At 45.4% G+C, this 17,498-nt stretch overlaps 2 protein-coding genes and 4 long non-coding RNA genes across 103 annotated transcripts in view; 3 read left to right on the forward strand and 3 right to left on the reverse strand.

Annotated features, from left to right (window-relative positions):
* Positions 1-6,825, forward strand: part of LOC127926284 (glutamate receptor-interacting protein 1-like) — a gene marked incomplete at its 5' end in the record, with an annotated part of 82,574 nt that extends 75,749 nt beyond the window's left edge. Inside the window, 3 exons of the mRNA XM_052511683.1 lie at positions 2,982-3,215; positions 5,359-5,498; positions 6,813-6,825. Of these exons, the coding sequence (XP_052367643.1) occupies positions 2,982-3,215; positions 5,359-5,498; positions 6,813-6,825 (387 nt within the window). The remainder of the gene's footprint in view (positions 1-2,981; positions 3,216-5,358; positions 5,499-6,812) is intronic.
* Positions 6,826-6,996: 171 nt separating this feature from the next.
* LOC127926289 (uncharacterized) lies at positions 6,997-9,484 on the reverse strand. Of its 27 annotated transcripts, none has more exons than XR_008123865.1 (8): positions 9,379-9,484; positions 8,959-9,098; positions 8,782-8,851; positions 8,538-8,665; positions 7,862-8,339; positions 7,462-7,799; positions 7,194-7,333; positions 6,997-7,123 (listed from the first exon to the last, which is right to left on the reverse strand). It is a non-coding gene; the product is annotated as an uncharacterized LOC127926289 (long non-coding RNA). The 27 variants fall into 27 exon arrangements; XR_008123861.1 differs by having other exon boundaries at positions 8,959-9,168; positions 9,379-9,446; XR_008123847.1 differs by having other exon boundaries at positions 9,309-9,409.
* Positions 7,066-11,503, forward strand: LOC127926290 (uncharacterized). Of its 6 annotated transcripts, XR_008123872.1 has the most exons (7): positions 7,066-7,140; positions 7,211-7,350; positions 7,409-7,688; positions 8,287-8,356; positions 8,555-8,624; positions 8,799-8,926; positions 9,186-9,292. It is a non-coding gene; the product is annotated as an uncharacterized LOC127926290 (long non-coding RNA). The 6 variants fall into 6 exon arrangements; XR_008123876.1 differs by lacking the exons at positions 8,555-8,624; positions 8,799-8,926; positions 9,186-9,292 and adding exons at positions 9,116-9,185; positions 9,532-11,503 and having other exon boundaries at positions 8,287-8,484; XR_008123875.1 differs by lacking the exons at positions 8,555-8,624; positions 8,799-8,926 and adding an exon at positions 9,532-11,503 and having other exon boundaries at positions 9,116-9,325.
* A 1,684-nt stretch (positions 11,504-13,187) lies between these two features.
* On the reverse strand, positions 13,188-14,411 carry LOC127926288 (uncharacterized). 50 transcript variants are annotated; one of them, XR_008123826.1, is made up of 7 exons: positions 14,262-14,411; positions 13,939-14,186; positions 13,817-13,889; positions 13,744-13,767; positions 13,622-13,694; positions 13,475-13,572; positions 13,188-13,323 (listed from the first exon to the last, which is right to left on the reverse strand). It is a non-coding gene; the product is annotated as an uncharacterized LOC127926288 (long non-coding RNA). The 50 variants fall into 50 exon arrangements; XR_008123833.1 differs by having other exon boundaries at positions 13,622-13,889; positions 13,939-13,987; positions 14,087-14,186; XR_008123828.1 differs by having other exon boundaries at positions 13,622-13,889; positions 13,939-14,011; positions 14,087-14,186.
* A 12-nt stretch (positions 14,412-14,423) lies between these two features.
* On the forward strand, positions 14,424-15,969 carry LOC127926287 (uncharacterized). Of its 18 annotated transcripts, XR_008123792.1 has the most exons (6): positions 14,424-14,890; positions 14,965-15,038; positions 15,152-15,188; positions 15,260-15,327; positions 15,366-15,788; positions 15,827-15,969. It is a non-coding gene; the product is annotated as an uncharacterized LOC127926287 (long non-coding RNA). The 18 variants fall into 18 exon arrangements; XR_008123783.1 differs by lacking the exon at positions 15,260-15,327 and having other exon boundaries at positions 14,965-15,075; positions 15,114-15,225; positions 15,434-15,788; XR_008123782.1 differs by having other exon boundaries at positions 15,260-15,788.
* Positions 14,675-17,498, reverse strand: part of LOC127926286 (DNA helicase B-like) — a 30,880-nt gene continuing 28,056 nt past the window's right edge. The window contains exon 16 of the mRNA XM_052511685.1: positions 14,675-17,298. Within this exon, the coding sequence (XP_052367645.1) occupies positions 17,185-17,298 (114 nt within the window). The 3' untranslated portion in view covers positions 14,675-17,184. The remainder of the gene's footprint in view (positions 17,299-17,498) is intronic.

Below are 17,498 nucleotides of genomic sequence, written 5' to 3' on the forward strand. Positions count from 1 at the left end.
CCATCTATCCTGACTATAGATCCAAACCCATCTATCCTGGTTATAGATTCAAACCCATCTATCCTGACTATAGATCCAAACCCATCTATCCTGGTTATAGATTCAAACCCATCTATCCTGGTTATAGATTCAAACCCATCTACCCTGGCTATAGATCCAAAACCATCTACCCTGGCTATAGATCCAAACCCATCTACCCTGGCTATAGATTCAAACCCATCTACCCTGGCTATAGATCCAAACCCATCTATCCTGGTTATAGATTCAAACCCATCTATCCTGACTATAGATCCAAACCCATCTATCCTGGTTATAGATTCAAACCCATCTATCCTGACTATAGATCCAAACCCATCTATCCTGGTTATAGATTCAAACCCATCTATCCTGACTATAGATCCAAACCCATCTATCCTGGCTATAGATTCAAACCCATCTATCCTGGTTATAGATTCAAACCCATCTACCCTGGCTATAGATTCAAACCCATCTACCCTGGCTATAGATCCAAACCCATCTACCCTGGCTATAGATCCAAACCCATCTACCCTGGCTATAGAACCAAACCCATCTACCCTGGCTATAGATTCAAACCCATCTACCCTGGCTATAGATCCAAACCCATCTACCCTGGCTATAGATTCAAACCCATCTACCCTGGCTATAGATCCAAACCCATCTAACCTGGTTATAGAACCACGGCCAACCACAGGCTGAACACTCCCTGTTCTGTCCTCAAGGCAAGCCTAGACACAAAGGGCAATCTAACTACAAATATATCCCTGTGTATTTAAGGCACGACAACTAGGAAACAATGTTCATTTTCACGTAGAGGCAACCGTACACATTTTCTCTCTTTGTAAAACTAATTTGATCAAGGTTGAAATATTGCATCGTTGATTGTGAGTCAGACCAGCCAGCGAAACCTCAATACGGCACCATATGTTGTCATAGATGAAGGTGAGGTCAGGTGAGGTCAGGTGAGGTCAGGTGAGGTCATTACTCATTTAGACGTTGTTTGGCATATTTAAACTCATTGGATATGTCCCTAATGGCACCCTATTCCCTATATTATACACTACATAGCACCCTATTCCCTATATTATACACTACATAGCACCCTATTCCCTATATTATACACTACATAGCACCCTATTCCCTATATTATACACTACATGGGCCCTATTCCCTATATTATACACTACATGGGCCCTATTCCCTATATTATACACTACATAGCACCCTATTCCCTATATTATACACTACATAGCACCCTATTCCCTATATTATACACTACATGGGCCCTATTCCCTATATTATACACTACATGGGCCCTATTCCCTATATTATACACTACATGGGCCCTATTCCCTATATTATACACTACATGGGCCCTATTCCCTATATTATACACTACATGGGCCCTATTCCCTATATTATACACTACATGGGCCCTATTCCCTATATTATACACTACATAGGCCCTATTCCCTATATTATACACTACATGGGCCCTATTCCCTATATTATATACTACATGGGCCCTATTCCCTATATTATACACTACATGGGCCCTATTCCCTATATTATACACTACATAGGCCCTATTCCCTATATTATACACTACATGGGCCCTATTCCCTATATTATATGACGGCCTGGGAACAGTGGGTTAACTGCCTGTTCAGGGGCAGAACGACAGATTTGTACCTTGTCAGCTCGGGGATATGAACTTGCAACCTTCCGGTTACTAGTCCAATGCTCTAACCACTAGGCTACCCTGCTGCCCCATATTCCCTATGTTATACACTACATGGGCCCTATACACTACATGGGCCCTATTCCCTATATTATACACTACATGGGCCCTGTACTATGAAGGGAATAGTGGGCCATTTGGGATGCATCCGTAGTGTTGCCTGGAGGTGTGTTGACTCTCAGCAATACATTGTAAATGAACCTTGAAATGAAAGTGTCAATGCAGGAAGTAAGTGACACCGTGTGAATCACAGAGGTTAGTTTGGAAGGAAGAGAAATAATTATCCTTTCGGGTTTGGAGACATTAAATCAAGGAGGCTTGACTGAATGAAATGCCACCTCAACTTGGATTGAACCCTACGGCTCCTCATTCGCTTAAAACGAACATGTCTGTTAATTCATGTCAGCATTGAAGAGCATGTTGCATTTGTCAACATGAAAACTGGCAAATTGTATGTTGGAATGAATCACACACATCTTCCATTTCGAGTCAAAGCGCTGTACCTTGTGTCTTGGTGCATGGAGACTGTGACAGTGTGTTGTTGGCCAAACGGTTTCGGGTTTCTGCAGCACCTCTATGCATCAGCTTGGGTGAAACACTGTTCAGTTTCACTGGTTTGAGTGACATCACTCATTACTGTCCAATCAGTGGGAAGAGTGATGATGATGTGGCAATGGGCATGGCGGTGTGAGCAAAGCATGATGGGACAGTTGCTGCAAGGCATCTTGGGGTTTTTGAAGTTTTTTCCGTCTTTGTTTGTTTATTGGGTCCTGATGATGATGATGATGATGATGATGATGATGATGAACCAACCATCTCCTCTGACAGGAACTGTCGATGTTATTATTCTACAATCAAACCATTTCTCTTTGACATACTGCTTGAACACATTCTACCCCCTGGAGCAATTCTCATGTCCATGAGCGTACCTTGTACTTCATATCTCACTTTGGAAGTTCATCACCATAACCCCCTTTTCTCCCTCTCTGGCCTCTCCCCCTCCTTCATCTCCTCCGTCTCTCTTCTCCCTCCCTCCTCTGCATCTCCCCCCTCTCTTCCTCCCCATCTCCTCCCTCTCCCCCTCCCTCTTCTCTCTCCCTCCCTTCTCTCCTCTCCCCTTCCTCTCTCCCTTCCTCATCTCCTCCCTCTCCCCCCCCCCTCTCTCTTTTTCTCTCGGTTCCCTCCCTCATCTCCTCCCCCGGTATCTCCTCCCCCCCTCCAGGCCACCATTATGTCAGGCAGCAGTCTGAGTCTGAACCATGACCCTGCTCCTATGAGGAGCCACCTGGGTCGGCAGGCCAGCTTCCAGGAGCGCAGCGCAGCCCGGCCTCAGTACAACCAGTCCTCGCGCTCCAACACCCTGCCCAGCGACGGGGGGCGCAAGGCCTTCGCCATGAGGAAGATGAAGCAGGAGATGAATGACGTCATGTCGCCCACCCCCGTGGAGCTGCACAAGGTAACGATGATAAACCACCACCAAGGCCCTCCGGGGCCCTCCAAAGCCCCCCGGGGCCCTCCAGGGCCCTCTGAGGCCCACCTATGCCCTCTGGGGCCCACCTATACCCTCTAGGGCCCACCTATGCCCTCTAGGGCTCTCCGGGGCCCACCTAGGCCCTCCAAGGCCCTCCAGGGCCAGAGTACTGCTGCTTTTCTTTACGCGGTTTACTTCATTTCATGGAACGTTAGAGGGGTTAAAAACCCTGTGAAGGCAAGAACGGGCTGACGCATCTTAAGTGTCTGCGTGTCTTCAACTTGAGCTTTTTGACAACTTCAGTTATGATGAAGCTCTGGTACTGACATGCTAAGACTGTCAGCAGACACAGCCTGTCAACCAGTCTATCAATCACCTTATGACTGTCAGCAGACACAGCCTGTCATCCAGTGTATCAATCACATTATGACTGTCAGCAGACACAGCCTGTCATCCAGTCTATCAATCACATTATGACTGTCAGCAGACACAGCCTGTCATCCAGTCTATCAATCATGTTATGACTGTCAGCAGACACAGCCTGTCATCCAGTCTATCAATCATGTTATGAATGTCAGCAGACACAGCCTATCATCCAATCTATCAATCACGTTATGACTGTCAGCAGACACAGTCTGTCATCCAGTCTATCAATCATGTTATGACTGTCAGCAGACACAGCCTGTCATCCAGTCTATCAATCATGTTATGACTGTCAGCAGACACAGCCTGTCATCCAGTCTATCAATCACGTTATGACTGTCAGCAGACACAGCCTGTCATCCAGTCTATCAATCATGTTATGACTGTCAGCAGACACAGCCTGTCATCCAGTCTATCAATCATGTTATGACTGTCAGCAGACACAGCCTGTCATCCAGTCTATCAATCATGTTATGAATGTCAGCAGACACAGCCTATCATCCATCTATCAATCACGTTATGACTGTCAGCAGGTCTGTCATCCAGTCTATCAATCAGACTGTCACAGCCTGTCATCCAGTCTATCAATCAGTTATGACTGTCAGCAGACACATCAATCTATCAATCACGTTATGACTGTCAGCAGACACAGACTGTCATCCAGTCTATCAATCACATTATGACTGTCAGCAGACACAGCCTGTCATCCAGTCTATCAATCACATTATGACTGTCAGCAGACACAGTCATCCAGTCTATCATCCAGTCAGACACAGCCTGTCATCCATCACATTATGACTGTCAGCAGACACAGCCTGTCATCCAGTCTATCAATCACGTTATGACTGTCAGCAGACACAGCCTGTCATCCAGTTTATCAATCACGTTATGACTGTCAGCAGACACAGCCTGTCATCCAGTTTATCAATCACGTTTGATGACTGTCAGCAGACACAGCCTGTCATCCAGTCTATCAATCACATTTGATGACTGTCATCAGCACGTTATGACTGTCAGCAGACACAGCCTGTCATCCAGTCTATCAATCACATTATGACTGTCAGCAGACACAGCCTGTCATCCAGTCTATCAATCACATTATGACTGTCAGCAGACACAGCCTGTCATCCAGTCTATCAATCACATTATGACTGTCAGCAGACACAGCCTGTCATCCAGTCTATCAATCACATTATGACTGTCAGCAGACACAGCCTGTCATCCAGTCAATCACATCATGATCACAGCCTGTCATCCAGATCAATCACGTTATGACTGTCAGCAGACACAGCCTGTCATCCAGTCTATCAATCCATTATGAGTCAGCAGACACAGCCTGTCATCCAGTCTATCAATCACATTATGACTGTCAGCAGACACAGCCTGTCATCCAGTCTATCAATCACGTTATGACTGTCAGCAGACACAGCCTGTCATCCAGTCTATCAATCACGTTATGACTGTCAGCAGACACAGCCTGTCATCCAGTCTATCAATGAACTGCATTATTTACACCAGGTTAAATGATTCATTGATTGGTTGAGGACATTATTGATTGATTGGTTGAGGACATTATTGATTGATAGTTGAGGACATTATTGATTGATAGTTGAGGACATTATTGATTGGTTGAGGACATTATTGATTGATTGGTTGAGGACATTATTGATTGATTGGTTGAGGACATTATTGATTGATTGTGCAGGTGAGTCTGTCGAAGGAGTCGGACCTTGAAGACTTTGGCTTCAGTGTGTCAGATGGCCTCCTGGAGAAAGGTGTCTATGTCAACAACATCCGCCCAGGTGGACCTGCAGAGGTCGGGGGGCTGAAGTCCTACGACCGGCTGCTACACACACACACACACACACACACACACACACACACACACACACACACACCATCACCCCCATCTCCAGCACCATTTTGCTTCTCTCCGTCGCCCACGAGCACTTTCAACATTTACATAAGAAATCACTTTCCAATAGTTTCTATTTCCTCCATGTAGCTAAAGACAGGAAGTAGATATGGGTGTTACAGAACTCCCTAAAGTAGAGCAGATCTACACAGTTCATAGAACATCAAAGGATTTTTTGCAATATTTGAGGGGCCCCAAATTGATACACAACATTGGCCTAATTTCCTTGCTGGTCTAAGGGAGGCTGACTTGGCAGAGAGAGTCGTGTTGATGGATAGATGAATCCCTCTCCAGGGAAGCTGTCAGTCTAGTGAACGTGTCATTAGCATATGAAAAGAAAAGAAAGGTCGTCTCATTATTCACTGCTCAGAGAGAGAGAGAGAGAGAGACTGTCTTCCTTTTAGCAGCTTCCCTCAGGTCACTGTTGTTGTTTTTTAAAAGCACAAACAAGGAACTCAACTACGATTTAGTCTTCTGACAGGTGAACGTCAACCTGGGACGTTATTCAACTTGTATTGTTTTCCCCAAGTCGCTGACAATGTTGTTTTTAAAAGCACAAAACACAAAGGTGCTCAAGGAAATGAACTGCAGTTTATTCCGATAGCCAAGATGATACATTATTCAGCTTGTATGTTTATTGTGGTTGTAATTGACGGGTACATCAGTAAATATTACATCAGCCGAACACAGGAGCAGAGAGAGAGAGAGACAGACAGACAGAGAGAGAGAGAGAGAGACAGACAGACAGAGAGAGAGAGACAGAGAGAGAGAGAGAGAGAGAGAGAGACAGAGAGACAGAGAGAGAGAGAGACAGACAGACAGAGAGAACGTAAGTGTTCTGACTTCCTGTTTGAAGAACTGGGTTTTACAAACGGTTCACCTGAAGGTTTAATCAGAGTAGATGTATTGATCTTGTCGGCTTCTAACTGAAATGAAAGGAAACCGCAAAGCCTGAAGTTACACTTTCAGTCTCAGGAAACACAAATATGACATATTTGCTTGTTTGTTTGGCTTTTAAACCAGATTTAAACCAGATTTAAACCAGCGTCGTGGCAAACCTCTGCTCACCAGATGATGGTCAAACAGAGATTTGCCACGACGGACCTTCAGTCTGTGCTTGCTAGCTGGAAACGCCAAACTCAAATCACTTCCTTTTGTTGTCTCTTTAACATTCCTTCAATGGACCTCAAAAGCTTTTTAAACCCAAATCTAAATAACTCTTTCCCTCGTCTTTGGTTTCTCAGATCAACCACGTGAGGACCAGAGACTTCGACTGCTGTCTGGTGGTCCCTCTGATCGCCGAGTCAGGAAACAAACTGGACCTGGTGATCAGCAGGAACCCTGCTTCCTCCAGAACCGGGTCCCAGTCAGAACTGAACCAGCTACCCGCCGAGGAGCCTGTTATCAACTGGACCGAGCCGGGGGACAGCCTCTCTGGCCCTCCACCCAACCAGAACCACCATTCCTTGTCCAGGATGGCTGCTGGAATCGGGGTGACTGGGATCGGGGCGGCGCTGGCCGGGGCTGGGCTAGATGATAGAGACCCCACTAAGACCTTATAGCAGAGTGGAGGTCTGAAGGCCCAAGGCTCTATCTTTCTGTCTGTCTATCTGTCCCACTAAGACCTTATAGCAGACTGGAGGTCTGAAGGCCCAAGGCTCTATCTTTCTGTCTGTCTATCTGTCCCACTAAGACCTTATAGCAGACTGGAGGTCTGAAGGCCCAAGGCTCTATCTTTCTGTCTATCTATCTGTCCCACTAAGACCTTATAGCAGACTGGAGGTCTGAAGGCCCAAGGCTCTCTCTTTCTGTCCCACTAAGACCTTATAACAGACTGGAGGTCTGAAGGCCCAAGGCTCTCTCTTTCTGTCTATCTATCTGTCCCACTAAGACCTTATAGCAGACTGGAGGTCTGAAGGCCCAAGGCTCTATCTTTCTGTCTATCTATCTGTCCCACTAAGACCTTATAGCAGACTGGAGGTCTGAAGGCCCAAGGCTCTATCTTTCTGTCTATCTATCTGTCCCACTAAGACCTTATAGCAGACTGGAGGTCTGAAGGCCCAAGGCTCTATCTTTCTGTCTATCTATCTGTCCCACTAAGACCTTATAGCAGACTGGAGGTCTGAAGGCCCAAGGCTCTATCTTTCTGTCTATCTATTTGTCCCACTAAGACCTTATAACAGACTGGAGGTCTGAAGGCCCAAGGCTCTCTCTTTCTGTCCCACTAAGACCTTATAGCAGACTGAAGGCCCAAGGCTCTATCTTTCTGTCTGTCTATCTGTCCCACTAAGACCTTATAGCAGACTGGAGGTCTGAAGGCCCAAGGCTCTATCTTTCTGTCTGTCTATCTGTCCCACTAAGACCTTATAGCAGACTGGAGGTCTGAAGGCCCAAGGCTCTATCTTTCTGTCTATCTATCTGTCCCACTAAGACCTTATAGCAGACTGGAGGTCTGAAGGCCCAAGGCTCTATCTTTCTGTCGCACTAAGACCTTATAACAGACTGGAGGTCTGAAGGCCCAAGGCTCTCTCTTTCTGTCGATCTATCTGTCCCACTAAGACCTTATAGCAGACTGGAGGTCTGAAGGCCCAAGGCTCTATCTTTCTGTCTATCTATCTGTCCCACTAAGACCTTATAGCAGACTGGAGGTCTGAAGGCCCAAGGCTCTATCTTTCTGTCTATCTATCTGTCCCACTAAGAACTTATAGCAGACTGGAGGTCTGAAGGCCCAAGGCTCTATCTTTCTGTCTATCTATCTGTCCCACTAAGACCTTATAGCAGACTGGAGGTCTGAAGGCCCAAGGCTCTATCTTTCTGTCTATCTATTTGTCCCACTAAGACCTTATAACAGACTGGAGGTCTGAAGGCCCAAGGCTCTCTCTTTCTGTCCCACTAAGACCTTATAGCAGACTGGAGGTCTGAAGGCCCAAGGCTCTATCTTTCTGTCTATCTATTTGTCCCACTAAGACCTTATAACAGACTGGAGGTCTGAAGGCCCAAGGCTCTCTCTTTCTGTCTATCTATCTGTCGCACTAAGACCTTATAGCAGACTGGAGGTCTGAAGGCCCAAGGCTCTCTCTTTCTGTCCCACTAAGACCTTATAACAGACTGGAGGTCTTAAGGCCCAAGGCTCTCTCTTTCTGTCCCACTAAGACCTTATAGCATACTGGAGGTCTGAAAGCCCAAGGCTCTCTCTTTCTGTCCCACTAAGACCTTATAACAGACTGGAGGTCTGAAGGCCCAAGGCTCTCTCTTTCTGTCTATCTATCTGTCGCACTAAGACCTTATAGCAGACTGGAGGTCTGAAGGCCCAAGGCTCTCTCTTTCTGTCCCACTAAGACCTTATAACAGACTGGAGGTCTAGGCTCTCTCTTTCTGTCCCACTAAGACCTTATAGCAGACTGGAGGTCTGAAGGCCCAAGGCTCTATCTTTCTGTCTATCTATCTGTCCCACTAAGACCTTATAGCAGACTGGAGGTCTGAAGGCCCAAGGCTCTATCTTTCTGTCTATCTATCTGTCCCACTAAGACCTTATAACAGACTGGAGGTCTGAAGGCCCAAGGCTCTATCTTTCTGTCTATCTATCTGTCCCACTAAGACCTTATAGCAGACTGGAGGTCTGAAGGCCCAAGGCTCTCTCTTTCTGTCAATCTATCTGTCCCACTAAGACCTTATAGCAGACTGGAGGTCTGAAGGCCCAAGGCTCTCTCTTTCTGTCTATCTATCTGTCCCACTAAGACCTTATAGCAGACTGGAGGTCTGAAGGCCCAAGGCTCTCTCTTTCTGTCTATCTATCTGTCCCACTAAGACCTTATAACAGACTGGAGGTCTGAAGGCCCAAGGCTCTCTCTTTCTGTCGATCTATCTGTCCCACTGAGACCTTATAACAGACTGGAGGTCTGAAGGCCCAAGGCTCTCTCTTTCTGTCCCACTAAGACCTTATAGCAGACTGGAGGACTGGAGGTCTGAAGGCCCAAGGCTCTCTCTTTCTCTCTCTCCCCTTCCCCTGTGAGTTGTCCTCCCCCTGGTGCTACTGTAGAGAACCACTCTGATGAGACAGGGGGTCAATCTAAAATGGAGCCTTATTGCACGTGTAGGGCACTACTTCTGTCCAGAACCTCTTTTGCAGGCTAACCCCTCACAGCTCTGGCTAAAAGTAGTGCACTACCTAGGGAATAGGGTGCTATTAAGGACACAGATAGACAGACAGTGTTCCTAGGTGGACGGTGGGGTCCTGGGCCGCTAAGTCAAAGCACACTGACAAAACTAAACTCCTTCCTCTGAGCCAGAGCATGAGCCACAATCACAAGAGGTTTCCTCCTCTTCCTCCCTCACACTGGGGACTATTGAGTACGGTACGCACCACTACCCAAGGACTACAAAGAACTACAAAGATGGAGGCGAACTACAAAGATGGAGGGCAACGTCGACCACACTGACCTCTTGGAAAATACCCGAGGCAAAAATAAGAACAGCGATGAACTGAAACAATAGTGCCATCTGACCGATCCTCTCCTTTTTATTACTGCAGCTGGACAATAAAACAGTAACACAGTTCGTGTTGTTTAAAACAAAACAAAAAAAGACAAAAAGAAAACACAATAACATTTGCTGAAACGTGGACTGGCCACTCTGTATGTGTGTGTGTTTGTGTTGCTGCACCACTGCTGTGTAGCGTTGTGACGGAAACAAGGCCAGAGTGATACAAACCCTCTATCTAGTTATTCTAGGGACTCCTTCCTTCCTTCCCTCCTTCTCTCTCTCTTGGTCTCTCTCGTTCACACTTGGCTTCGCTCTGTCCTCCTTGTCCTCCTTCATCTGTCATAGCTGGGTCTCACTAGCTCTCTGTCCCTCCACCTGTGATTTCTAATGGTTTTTACAGAGAAAATATCAGTACTGCGTCTCACTTCTTCCCAATGATTTTTAAGTAGACTATTTGACTTAGGGAAGAAAGAAAAAAAAACATCTGGAAAAATAGCACAATATTTGAAACGTTAGCCCCATTTATTTTCTGAAGCCCGTACTGTAGTCCTGTCTCTCTGAAGCCCGTACTGTAGTCCTGCCTCTCTGAAGCCTGTACTGTAGTCCTGCCTCTCTGAAGCCTGTACTGTAGTCCTGCCTCTCTGAAGCCTGTACTGTAGTCCTGCCTCTCTGAAGCCTGTACTGTAGTCCTGCCTCTCTGAAGCCTGTACTGTAGTCCTGCCTCTCTGAAGCCTGTACTGTAGTCCTGCCTCTCTGAAGCCTGTACTGTAGTCCTGCCTCTCTGAAGCCTGTACTGTAGTCCTGCCTCTCTGAAGCCTGTACTGTAGTCCTGCCTCTCTGAAGCCTGTACTGTAGTCCTGCCTCTCTGAAGCCTGTACTGTAGTCCTGCCTCTCTGAAGCCTGTACTGTAGTCCTGCCTCTCTGAAGCCTGTACTGTAGTCCTGCCTCCCTGAAGCCTGTACTGTAGTCCTGCCTCCCTGAAGCCTGTACTGTAGTCCTGCCTCTCTGAAGCCTGTACTGGAGTCCTGCCTCTCTGAAGCCTGTACTGTAGTCCTGCCTCTCTGAAGCCTGTACTGTAGTCCTGCCTCTCTGAAGCCTGTACTGTAGTCCTGCCTCTCGTAGCCAAGACTGAGGAGGAGAATGTAGAAATGGAACCAGGACAGTCAGTCGTCCCCTTAGGCTTCATCACAATGCGTTTGGCAGACGAGACAAGACGTGACGTCTCCTCTCCATGCATGTCACCAAGCACACTGGTTGACCCAGAAGCATAATATATGAAACCCTTTAGAAAAGGATTTTAAAAAGCTTTGCTTTGGGGAGGAGAATGAAGAAGCAGCTTTATCTGGGCTACGCGCAATTAGAAAGAAACAAAACAACAAAATATCATCTGAAATTTCCCCAAACAAAATGGCCACTTCTCTGAATCCTAGAATACAGGATCGCTCCATTTCCCTGAAGCACCTTATCCTTCATTTGGACATAGATCTATTTTCATAAGTAGATGCGGAAGAGATGTTTTTACTGTTACGAAGAGGTGATATATGCAATGTGCTTCCTTACAGCTGCACTAGTAAAGGAGGAAGGAACGGACTCTGTGGTCCTGAGTCTGACTTGACTGCATACAGTATGAGTAAAATAGGTATGCTAACATTGTGCTGTTACAGGAACCAGAGATAGAGTTTAAAAATAATTGTGATATCCAATTAGTAGTTACAATCTTGCCCCATCGCTGCGACTCCCGTACAGGTAGAGGTGAAGGTCGAGAGCCATGCGTCCTCCGAAACATGACCCTGGCAAGCCGCACTGCTTCTTGACACACTGCTCACTTAACCCCGAAGCCAGCCGCACCAATGTGTCGGAGGAAACACAGTACAACTGTTGACCGTAGTCAGCTTGCAGGCGCTCAACCCGCCACAAGGAGTCGCTAGAGCTCAATGGGACAAGGAAATCCCGTCCGGGCCAAACCCTCCCCGTAACCAGGACAACGCTCGGCCAATTGTGCGCCGCCTCATGGGTCTCCTGGTCACGGCCCGGCTGTAACACAGTCTGGGATGGACACCGGGGCTGTAGTGACGCCTCGAGCCCTGCGTTGCAGTACTTTAGACCGCTGAGCCACTACGGGAGAACCCAGAGGGAAAGTCCTACTACTTCAGAACATTGGACAGCACATCGCAGGTAGTTTCATCGGTACTGAAACTAACAACTACTTAGGAAGAGGCACCTATAAAACTGGGTTTAGAAAAACAACTTCCATATTATAGCAGCCATTTATCCTTTTAAAACGACGATCTAAAAAGAGCACCAACCAACCAGATATCAAATCAACCTTAAATATCCCACCCGGAATAGTAACGTTACTAATTTAATTTCACCCATCCAATCAAAATGACCCATTGATTTAATGGGAGGGAGGGGGGGCATGAGGTAAAATCTAAAACAACCGAAGTAATTCAAAACAGCTTTTCTATTTTGTATCCCACCATCCCTGTACCCTATTTGAGTAAATATCAACTAATATGCTAATCTGTGTGATACTGGCTTTGTTTAAAGTATGTTTTTGATACGGTTCATTGTATCTCTGAGGTTTGCCCCCCACAAAGGCTTCACATAATAACAAAGAATTTGTAATATAGAAAATGACACTTGTTTGATGATGATGATGAGAGCTGTATGTTGAAGGGCCCAGTGTAATGTCTTACCCTATAATGGTAAGGCAACAAGGTTTCGGCAACAAGATGTAATTCCAGTAGATTTTCACTTCATAAAACAAACTATGACACCGGGAAAAAAAGGAGGTCTGTTCAAAAGCAGGTCTGACCTGTGACAAAACAGACGTTCCCTAACCGTTTACTTCATGTAAACTAGTGGCTTTTTCTTGGATGAGTCACTGTCTTCAGTGATGTCACCTCTGTCTTCAGTGATGTCACCTCTGTCTTCAGTGCTCACAGAACACGGTCTCTTGCTTATAGAACTAGATCCGACTTGAAATAGGAAAAAAATCCCATTCTAGGATTTCTATTTCTATGGTCTCACTAATTTTTTTTTGTTGTTGTGTGGAAATGGCTCACGTACGACAGCATTATCCGTCCCACTATATAACCAACCACTCCATCTCTTATTTAGACAACGATCTCGCTCTCCATCTCTCTCACTTGCGCCATAGAGACTGTTGGAAGAGCCATGTCGTCTCAAATGTTCACTTTCAAGTGCTGTATTTATACATGGACAACTCCCAACACACTGGATACTCAGCTACTGAAAATGACTGCACACCTCGGCTACTGAAAATGACTGCACACCTCGGCTACTGAAATGACTGCACACCTCGGCTACTGAAAATGACTGCACACCTCGGCTACTGAAAATGACTGCACACCTCGGCTACTGAAATGACTGACACCTCAGCTACTGAAATGAATGACACCTCAGCTACTGAAATGGCTAGACACCTCAGCTACTGAAATGACTGACACCTCAGCTACTGAAATGACTGACACCTCAGCTACTGAAATGACTACACACCTCAGCTACTGAAATGGCTAGACACCTCAGCTACTGAAATGAATGACACCTCAGCTACTGAAATGACTGACATCTCAGCTACTGAAATGGCTACACACCTCAGCTACTGAAATGACTGACATCTCAACTACTGAAATGGCTAGACACCTCAGCTACTGAAATGAATGACACCTCAGCTACTGAAATGACTGACATCTCAGCTACTGAAATGACTGACACCTCAGCTACTGAAATGGCTAGACACCTCAGCTACTGAAATGACTGACACCTCAGCTACTGAAATGACTGACACCTCAGCTACTGAAATGACTACACACCTCAGCTACTGAAATGGCTAGACACCTCAGCTACTGAAATGAATGACACCTCAGCTACTGAAATGACTGACATCTCAGCTACTGAAATGGCTACACACCTCAGCTACTGAAATGACTGACATCTCAACTACTGAAATGGCTAGACACCTCGGCTACTGAAATGACTGCACACCTCGGCTACTGAAATGACTGCACACCTCGGCTACTGAAATGACTGCACACCTCGGCTACTGAAATGACTGCACACCTCGGCTACTGAAATGACTGCACACCTCGGCTACTGAAATGACTGCACACCTCGGCTACTGAAATGACTACACACCTCGGCTACTGAAATGACTGCACATCTCAGCTACTGAAATGACTACACACCTCAGCTACTGAAATGACTACACACCTCAGCTACTGAAATGACTACACACACAGTTCAACCGTAGTAGCCAACAGTAATAATTGACTACTTCAGTCACTGTAACTATTGTTGTCTTTTAAGAGTTCAGTTGAATCTCAAGCCATTCGCTGTGTCAAAAACAACAACAGTGGTTTATTTAACCACAGATACAGTTCATTGCAGACATTTGCACCGTAGGTTTCTTTACAATTCACCTCAACGCTACAGAGAACAAGCTTTTGGACTTTATGCAGACGAAGCCTTGAGTTAAATAGAAGAAAAAAAGCTCAGGTGGAGTGGTCATTTTTCTGTTCTTAATACTGGAGTACAACACTGCCGATTACCATAGTGGGGTCAACCACCTTCAATGTATGATACAGTTAAAGAAACAAACTCACTGTTTAAGTCCCTGAAAAATTGTATTTTTATTTCTAATGGACCGGTATTATGACCTGTAAAAGTATTTTTGTACAAATTTAATACTTTGGTAGCATGATATTTATCGTCTATGTATAACTTTGGGAATTCCTCCAGCTGTAAACCTTTGTATGGCCGAGAAAAGAGAAACAATAAAAAAAGATTTACAGAGTGGAAAAACAACATGGCTGAGGTGATTTACAGAGTGAATAAACAACAACATGGCTGAGGTGATTTACAGAGTGAATAAACAACACCATGGCTGAGGTAATTTACAGAGTGAATAAACAACACCATGGCTGAGGTGATTTACAGAGTGAATAAACAACAACATGGCTGAGGTGATTTACAGAGTGAATAAACAACAACATGGCTGAGGTGATTTACAGAGTGGAAAAATAAACAACATGGCTGAGGTGATTTACAGAGTGGAAAAATAAACAACATGGCTGAGGTGATTTACAGAGTGGAAAATAAACAACATGGCTGAGGTGATTTACAGAGTGAATAAACAACACCATGGCTGAGGTGATTTACAGAGTGAATAAACAACATGGCTGAGGTGATTTACAGAGTGAATAAACAACATGGCTGAGGTGATTTACAGAGTGAATAAACAACATGGCTGAGGTGATTTACAGAGTGGAAAAATAAACAACATGGCTGAGGTGATTTACAGAGTGAATAAACAACATGGCTGAGGTGATTTACAGAGTGAATAAACAACATGGCTGAGGTGATTTACAGAGTGAATAAACAACACCATGGCTGAGGTGATTTACAGAGTGAATAAACAACACCATGGCTGAGGTGATTTACAGAGTGAATAAACAACACCATGGCTGAGGTGATTTACAGAGTGAATAAACAACACCATGGCTGAGGTGATTTACAGAGTGAATAAACAACATGGCTGAGGTGATTTACAGAGTGAATAAACAACATGGCTGAGGTGATTTACAGAGTGAATAAACAACATGGCTGAGGTGATTTACAGAGTGAATAAACAACATGGCTGAGGTGATTTACAGAGTGAATAAACAACATGGCTGAGGTGATTTACAGAGTGAATAAACAACACCATGGCTGAGGTGATTTACAGAGTGGAAAAATAAACAACATGGCTGAGGTGATTTACAGAGTGAATAAACAACATGGCTGAGGTGATTTACAGAGTGGAAAAATAAACAACATGGCTGAGGTGATTGCAACATACTGATGAAAGGATCACAATCTCATCTGAGGCACTTGATCAATAAAATGATACAAGCCCAGATGTATAGCAATTAAAACATCTAAAATAAACAGATAGTAATGCAGTTTCCTGTCTAATGATGGCGCCGGAGGGGATTCCGACCGCAAGGCGCCACAGAGAGAAGCGCGTACAGCCCAGTACATCACTGGGGCCGAGCTTCCTGCCATCCAGGACCTCTATACCAGGCGGTGTCAGAGGAAGGGCCAGTACATCACTGGGGCCGAGCTTCCTGCCATCCAGGACCTCTATACCAGGCGGTGTCAGAGGAAGGGCCAGTACATCACTGGGGCCGAGCTTCCTGCCATCCAGGACCTCTATACCAGGCGGTGTCAGAGGAAGGGCCAGTACATCACTGGGGCCGAGCTTCCTGCCATCCAGGACCTCTATACCAGGCGGTGTCAGAGGAAGGGCCTAAAAATAGACTCCAGCCACCCAAGTCATAGACTGTTCTCTCTACCGCACGGCAAGCAGTACCGGAGCACCACCTCCATTACCTCGACTACTGCTACTCATTACTATCTATGCATAGTCACTTTACCCCTACCTACCTCAATCACCTCGACTAACCTCTACCCCCCACACATTGTCTCGGTACCGGTACCCCCTGTATATAACCTCATTATTGTTATTTTATTGCGTTACTTTAAAAAATAAAACTTTCGTTTATTTAGTAAATATCATTCTTAACTCTTATTTTTAATTAAAATTGCATTATTGGTTAAGGGCTTGTAAGTAAGCATTTCATGGTAAAGGTCTACAATTGTATTCCGTGCATATGACGTATAAAATATGATTTGATTCAGATATCCTGCTATCAATGTAGTAGTGGCCATCAATCATAAGATATCCTGGTATCAATGCAGTAGTGGCCATCAATCATAAGATATCCTGCTATCAATGCAGTAGTGGCCATCAATCATAAGATATCCTGGTATCAATGCAGTAGTGGCCATCAATCATAAGATATCCTGGTATCAATGCAGTAGTGGCCATCAATCATAAGATATCCTGGTATCAATGTAGTAGTGGCCACTGTTCCCAGGCCGTCATTGAAAATAAGAATGTGTTCTTAACTGACTTGCCTGACTTAAAAAGGTTAAAAAAATACAAAATACCGTTTTAAAAAATCAATGCAGTAGTGGCCATCAATCATAAGATATCCTGGTATCAATGCAGTAGTGGCCATCAATCATAAGATATCCTGGTATCAATGGGTCAGGGAGAGAAGACGTTCAGTCCTGATCGGAGGGTGGACCTTGGAAAAGCCGTTTGCCGTGGGAGGTGGGCGTGCAGAGGGCGAGCTGCTGCAGTCTGGAACAGCCCAGCGGTGATTCGAATGGCTCCACCTACACAGATGACACAACAAGATGGAGTCTGAGAAACGTGACAACTCTTCCCAACTGACTCTCTTAGAATAACCACCTCAACCACTTCTACTAAAATACCCGCCCCCTCACCTCACCACTTCTACTAAAATACCCCCCTCCTCCTCACCTCAACCACTTCTACTAAAATACCCCCAACCTCACCTCACCACTTCTACTAA

Source organism: Oncorhynchus keta, unplaced genomic scaffold, assembly GCF_023373465.1.
Source record: "Oncorhynchus keta strain PuntledgeMale-10-30-2019 unplaced genomic scaffold, Oket_V2 Un_contig_7309_pilon_pilon, whole genome shotgun sequence".
Classification (NCBI taxonomy): domain Eukaryota; kingdom Metazoa; phylum Chordata; class Actinopteri; order Salmoniformes; family Salmonidae; genus Oncorhynchus; species Oncorhynchus keta.